The following is a 6,922-nucleotide window of genomic DNA, read 5'->3' on the forward strand; positions in this document are numbered from 1 at the left end:
GCAACCAGAGAAGCCACTGCAACGAGAAGCCTGCGCTCTGCAGCTCGAGAAAAGCCCGCATGGCAACTAAGCCCCAGCATACTCTCCTCCCCGCAAAAAACAAAACAAAACAAAACACAGAAGTCCACACGAAGACTGCAAGAGGGTTTCTCAGCCTGGGTACCACTGACTTTTAGGGCCAGATGCTTCTCTGTCGGGGCGTCTGTCCTGTGCACTGTAGGATGCTGAGCAACATCCCTGAGCTGCATCCCTAGATGCCTGTACACATTCCCGACTTAGCCAGTGTCTCCTGCATATAATGGGCTTCCCTGGTGGCTCCAAAGGTAAAGAATCTTCCTGCCAATGCGGGAGCCATGGCCCGATCCCTGGGTGTGGAAGATGCCCTGGAGGAGGGCATGGCAACTCACTCCAGCCAGAGGCTACAGTCCATCGCGTCTGAGTTAAACACCACTGAGCAACTAATGCTTTCACTTTCAGGGGCTACAGTCCCTGGGGTTGCAAAGAGTCAGACATAACTTAGCACGCACACACCTGTATATAGTATCACTCCCTGCTGAGAACTAATTTTTGACTAGATTGAGGGAATCAACATTTTTGCCATTTCCTTCTTCACCTACCTCCCTGACCACGGATCCAATCCATATCCCCTGCTTTAGAAGTCTTAACCACTGGACTACCAAGGAAGTCCCATCAGTACATTTGTAAATGAGATCATCTGATTGTTTTAAAAGGTGGCAATGATTAAGTATGTAAAAACATTAGTGGAAAACTTAGGGACCTACCAGGAAGGAAATGGCAACCCACCCCAGAATTCTTGCTGGAGAATCTCATGGACAGTGGAGCCTGGCGGGCTATAGTCCATGGGGTTGCAAGAGTCAGACACGACTTAGCGAGTAAACCACCACCACCACCACCAGGGAGGTAGCATCCCACATTCCGTGTGGCCAAAAAACCAGAATATAAACAACAGGAGCAATATTATAACAAATTCAATAAAGATTCTTTAAAAAAAAAATGGTCCATATTAAAAAAAAATCTTAAAAAAATAAAAATTGCATTTCCCTGGCAGTCCAGTGGTTCAGACTGCCTTCCAATGCAGGGGACACAGGTTTCAATCTCTATGGGGGGATCTAAGGGTCCCACATGCCACAGGGCAACTAAGCCCAAGCACCTCAACTACTGAGCCCAAGCACCTCAACTACTGAGCCCAAGCACCTCAACTACTGAGCCCAAGTGCCACAACCACAGAGTCCATCCAGTCTCCAGCCACAACCAGAAAGCCTGTGAGCTCTGGAGACCTCTTACTGAAACAAGGAGCCTGCCCACCGCAACTACAATCTAATTCAGACAACCAGTAAGTAAATAAGTGCTTTGTTTTTTTTTTTTTAATAAAATTGCATTGAAAACTTGCCAAGTATGCTGACCTGAAAAATAAGTGAAGAAACAGGAAATGTCCCACAGAGACAGTTCAAAAATAGTAAAAAAAAAAAAAAAAAAAGATTGCACACGCACAGTCTACAGTAGAGGTACCCAGGTCCATATGCACAACATACGTTGTGACTCATTTAAAACATGGCAAAAACCACTACAATTATTGTAAAGTAATTAGCCTCCAATTAAAATAAGTAAATTTTAAAAAATATGCATGCAAATCTGTACATACGATGGAGTTGCCAAGTGTGGGAAGCGTGTGGAGAGTTTCAGGGGGTCTGTGACGGTCGGGAACATCAGGACTCACCAGTACTTCCTGGTTGGTGATGCTAACGTAGAAATGCAGCCGCCCTTTATCCTGCGGAGAGATGTCCAGTCGCCCACTGAACGGGGAGATGGTCACAGTGCGGCCGACGGGCAGGACTGGCAGGCTGTTGGTGAAGCCTCCGTCCACCCACCTCTGCGGAGAGAATGGCCCCGGTCAGCACGTGAAGACAGTGACCGTGGACTTCCCCGAGACGACACCGTCCTTCTGAGAATCCGAGCCTTGGGGATGAACGCCCTTGAGTTACTATTGATGAGGACCAGCTGGATTTTGATTTGTTTTGGAAGCGAAGCAAATCTTTGTATGCATATCATTTACCCACAGGCTTCCGTGGTGGCTCTGTGGTAAAGAACCTGCCTGCAATGCGTTCGATCCCTGGGTGGGGAAGATGCCCTGGAGGGGGGCACGGCAACCCACTCCAGGATTCTTGCCTGGAGAATCCCATGGACAGAGGAGCCTTCTGTGCTACAATTTATGGAGTCACAAAGAGTCGGACATGACTGAGCACAGAACATACACACACAGCCTTTATGCATACAGTAAGAAGTTTGGGTTTATAGTAAGAAATTATAGTAAGAAACCCATGGGTTTCCCTGGTGGCTCAGCTGGTAAAGAATCTGCCTGCCAATGCAGGAGACCTGGGTTCGATTCCTGGGTCGGGAAGATCCGCTGGAGAAGAGAATGGCAACCTGCTCCAGTATTCTTGCCTGGAGAATCCCATGAACAGAGCACTCTGGTAGGTTCTCAGTCTACGGAATCACAAGGGTCGGACACAACTTAGTGACTAAACCAAACCAAGAAATTTGGACGGAATCAAGAAATCTCTCCAGTTGTTTCAAAGCTTTGAGTAGATTACTTAAGACCTTATTATTATTATTATTTTTTTAACTGATGATGGCACATGCATAAGAAGCCACATGTAACGAGCTTGGGATTTATCATCTAATCAGGATGCAAAGCCAAGTTGACTCTGACACTGAGCAGATCATCCCCCATAAAAGGCAGCTCCATTTTTAACTTCAGAACTGCAAATCGGCATTGTCTGTAGCCAAGTGAAAAGTAAATAAATAAAGGACCACCAGAAATGCTTTCATCTCCAAAGTGACTCCTGAGTTAATAGGGCTTCAAGCCTTGAAGAATTCGGGGTAGCGTGGGTGGAAGGGCGGGAGAGGGCTAGGAAGTGTTCAACAGGAGCACTGTTCAGAAGAGAGTCTGTGCTTTCAGACCTCGGCCCAAAGGAAAGAGGGAGAGACAGAACAGCAGGACCGAGGACCGTCCACAGGCTTCTGCACACCTGGACACTGGGGGCAGGCGGAAGAAGCACAAAGACGGAATTCCTTATGGTGTTTCAAGTGAAAAAGACTTTCAATCTGTCCTGAGCCCCAGAATCAGCTCTAACAATAAACACACAGACACACAAAACTGAAGTTCAAACGCTACAGGCTACATCCAAATTGGAAATATCCTGCCGTGGATGTGGGAATACAAAACTAGAAATTGTGGAGAACACCTTATCACTCACCCAGAGTCAGACATTCTGGAGTGTGAAGTCAAGTGGGCCTTAGGAAGCATCACTATGAACAAAGCTAGTGGAGGTGACGAAATTTCAGCTGAGCTATTTCAAATCCTACAAGATGATGCTGTTCAAGTGCTGCACTCAATACATCACCCAATTTGAGTTGGAAAACTCAGCAGTGGCCACAGGACCGGAAAAGGTCCGGCCTCCTCCAAATTCCCAAGAAGGGAAGTACTCAAGTATGTGCTAACCATTGGACAGTTGCATACATCTCCCATAGTAGTAGGATCATGCTTAAAATCTTGCATGCTAGGCTTCAGCATTATGCCAACCAAGAACTTCCAGATGTAAAAGCTGCATTTAGAAAAGGCAGAGGAACTGCAAATCAAATTGCCAACATTCACTGGATCGTGGAGAAAGCAAGAGAATTCTGGAAAATATCTACTTCTGCTTCCTGCTTCACTGATTTATACTAAAGCCTTTGACTAAAGCCTTTCCAAAAACTGTGGGAAATTCTTAAAGACATGGGAATTCCGGACCACATTACCTGTCTCTGGAGAATCCTGTATGCCAGTCAAGAGGCAACAGTTAGACTCAGATGCAGCAACTGACTGGTTCAAAATTGGTAAAGGACTAAAATGAGGTTGTAAACTGTCACCTTGCTTATTTAACCAATATGCAGAGTGTATCACACGAAATGCCAGGCTGGATGAATCCCAAGCTGGAATCAAGATTGTCAGAAGAAATATAAACCATCTCTGACATGCAGATGATAACCTCTCTAATGGCAGAAAGTGAAGAAGAACCAAAGAGCCTCTTGATGAAAGTAAAAGAGGAGAGTGAAAAAGCTGACATGAAACTCAACATTCAAAAAACTAGGATCATGGCATCTGGTCCCGTCACTTCATGGCAAAGAGATGGGGAAAAAGTGAAAACAGTGATAGATTTTATTTTCTTGGGCTGCAAAATCACTTCTGAAGCTGAAGCTTCAATATTTTGGCCACCTGATGCAAAGAACTGACTCATTGGAAAAGACCCTGATGCTGGGAAAGATTGAGGGCGGGAGGAGAAGGGGGTGACAGAGGATGAGATGGTTGGATGGCATCACCAATTCAATGGACATGAGTTTCAGTAAACTCTGGGAGTTGGTGATAGACAGGGAGGCCTGGTCTGCTGCAGCCCATGGGATCACAAAGAGTCGGACACAACATCGACCGAACAACAACAGCAACCTCACAAAATCATCTATTTTGGAGGAAAAAAAGCAAGGAGGTGAGGACTGAGAAACAGGTTAGCATAAAGCATCCTTAACTGAGTTAAGGACCTTCATTCACCTTCATTCACTTCATGTCTTTTTTTCTTTTAAAATGTTTTTCTTACCTGTTTTGATTTCTAAAGCAGGTGACTAAATGATAGGTATTGTTTACAAAGGCCTTGGCCAGCAACCACCTCCCCTCAGAGGAAATAAAAGTAAATAAACAGAAAGTGAAAATGTGTTGAAAATCTCTGGTTGAGGGAACTGCATTTTGGTGGAGGAAAAAACATAAGTGGATTGGATTAAAATGAACCTGACCTGGGTAATCTGCTTACCGTCATTATTTTTTAAAAGAACAAAACACATTATATAATTATGTATTATATACACACATTTATATATGCTTGTGTACGTATAAATATGGATACACACACACACAAGACTATACAAATACTGTCTAAAAAAGACAGGTTTGTATTAAGAAGGCCCCCACATTGTAAAGGAACTACTGTATTTGAGCAGACTCCGGCAGACAGTGGAGGGCAGAGGAACCTGGCATGCTGCAGTTCATGGGGTCTCAAAGAGCTGGACATGACTGAGCGAATGATCAACAACAACAAATACACTTCAATAAAAATTAATTAATTAAAAAAAAGAAGGTCCCAGATATCTGGTTCTGTGCCTTACTGTCCTGGAGTTTTTTGGTTTTTTTTCCCCCTCCTCTTCCCTCATTGCTTTGAATGTAGACACCAAATTCTGGAATAGATAATACCTAGAAAGAGAGAGAGAAAGAACACCTTCCAAAATCACCTTTCATACCCTCAGTAGAGTATCTCACCAGTGATGCAAAAATTCAGAGGTTTCATCAAGGGAAATAAAAAATATGCACCAAATGCCATATAACTTAACTGACAGCTCCCTTGTTTTAGTCAACTGAAGGAAAAGAAGGGCAATCTGGCTCGTTAATGTGCAGTGTTCTAATTTACCATGGGGCTAATGACTGCCGCTTAAGGGAATTGAAAGTCTTTTTTCTAAATTTTGTTCACTCTTGTTAGCTTATTCTGATTGGATAAATGAGTCAGGGAAACAAACAGCTTATCAAGGGGCTTCATTAAGTTTTCAGCGTTACTCGCTACTCTGTAACCATAACCCCAGCAGCTCAGATGTTGTAAATACAGTCCATCTTTCTCCTGATTCCTGCTCTCATGAACTGTATCACTCCCAACAACCACACACACACAGAGCCCACCCCACCCTCAGGCATGCTAATGTGAGCAAAATTTCTGGAAACAACAATAACATTACTAAATCCAAATACCTTATATCTCACGTGCTATGGATCGATTGATGCTTTTGAACTGTGGTGTTGGAGAAGACTCTTGAGAGCCCCTTGGACTGCAAGGAGATCCAACCAGTCCATCCTAAAGGAAATCAGTCCCGAATATTCATTGGAAAGACTGAGGCTGAAGCTGAAACCAATACTTTGGCCACCTGATGCGAAGAGCTGGCTCTTATGAAAAGACCCTGATGCTAGGAAAGATTGAAGGTGAGAGGAGAAGGGGACGACAGAGGATGAGATGGTTGGATGGCATCACTGACTCAATGGACATGAGTTTGGGCAAACTCCTGGAGTTGGTGACGGACAGGGAGGCCTGGCGTGCTGCAGTCCCTCGGGTCACCAAGAATCAGACATGACTGAGCGATGGAACTGAACTGAACTGACTGATGGATAAATGAAAACTGCATTCCCTATGCTTCTGGCCATGACTTCTCTGGCTGTTTGCAACGTATTCCTCAAAATCATTCCCACTTTTTGGGCAGCATTCCATAAGCTGCCGTGACACTGAGGATTCCAAAATCTTGCTGATGGCTCTTCCCAGGAGAGTTTTGCCCAGAGTTTCTTAGTTTCAGATTATAGCACCTTCATTCATCAAAGGAAAGGGTAGGCCAAATAAGTTAAAAAGAAAATTATTCCAGGAGAAAAATGTGCTTCAAAAACCAAACATGTGGGACTTCCCTGGTGGTCCAGTGGCCAAGAGTCTCCACTCCCAATGAAAGGGTCCCAGGTTTGATCTCTGATCAGGGAACCAGATACCACATGCCCCAACTCAAAAAAAAAAAAAAAAAATTTCATGTGCCACAATACAGGCCCAGTGGTGCAGGCAAACAAATAATTTTTTTTTTAATTCTTATATATTAAAAAACATTTATAAACGTCTATAGAGAGAAAGAGAGAGAAGTCACTCAGTGGTGTCCGACTCTTTGCGACCCCATGGACTATAGCCCGCCAGGCTCCTCCATCCATGGGATTCTCCAGGCCAGAATACTGGAGTGGGTTGCCATTTCCTCCTCCAGGAGATCTTCCTGACTCAGGGATCGAACCCAGGTTTCCTGC

General features: G+C 44.4%; 1 protein-coding gene across 14 annotated transcripts in view; it reads right to left on the reverse strand.

Moving 5' to 3' along the window:
- The window catches only part of PNPLA4 (patatin-like phospholipase domain containing 4), a 127,464-nt gene that overhangs the window by 80,199 nt on the left and 40,343 nt on the right, over positions 1–6,922 (reverse strand). For all 14 annotated transcript variants that reach the window (XR_824323.1, XR_824322.1, XM_010829900.1 and 11 more), the window contains one exon: positions 1,739–1,891. Coding sequence is in view for 12 of the 14 variants with exons in the window: in XM_010829900.1 (XP_010828202.1) it covers positions 1,739–1,891 (153 nt within the window). In the remaining 2 variants the exon portion in view is untranslated. The remainder of the gene's footprint in view (positions 1–1,738; positions 1,892–6,922) is intronic.

Source organism: Bison bison, unplaced genomic scaffold (assembly GCF_000754665.1).
Source record: "Bison bison bison isolate TAMUID 2011002044 unplaced genomic scaffold, Bison_UMD1.0 scf7180017864512, whole genome shotgun sequence".
NCBI classification, from domain to species: Eukaryota; Metazoa; Chordata; class Mammalia; order Artiodactyla; family Bovidae; genus Bison; species Bison bison.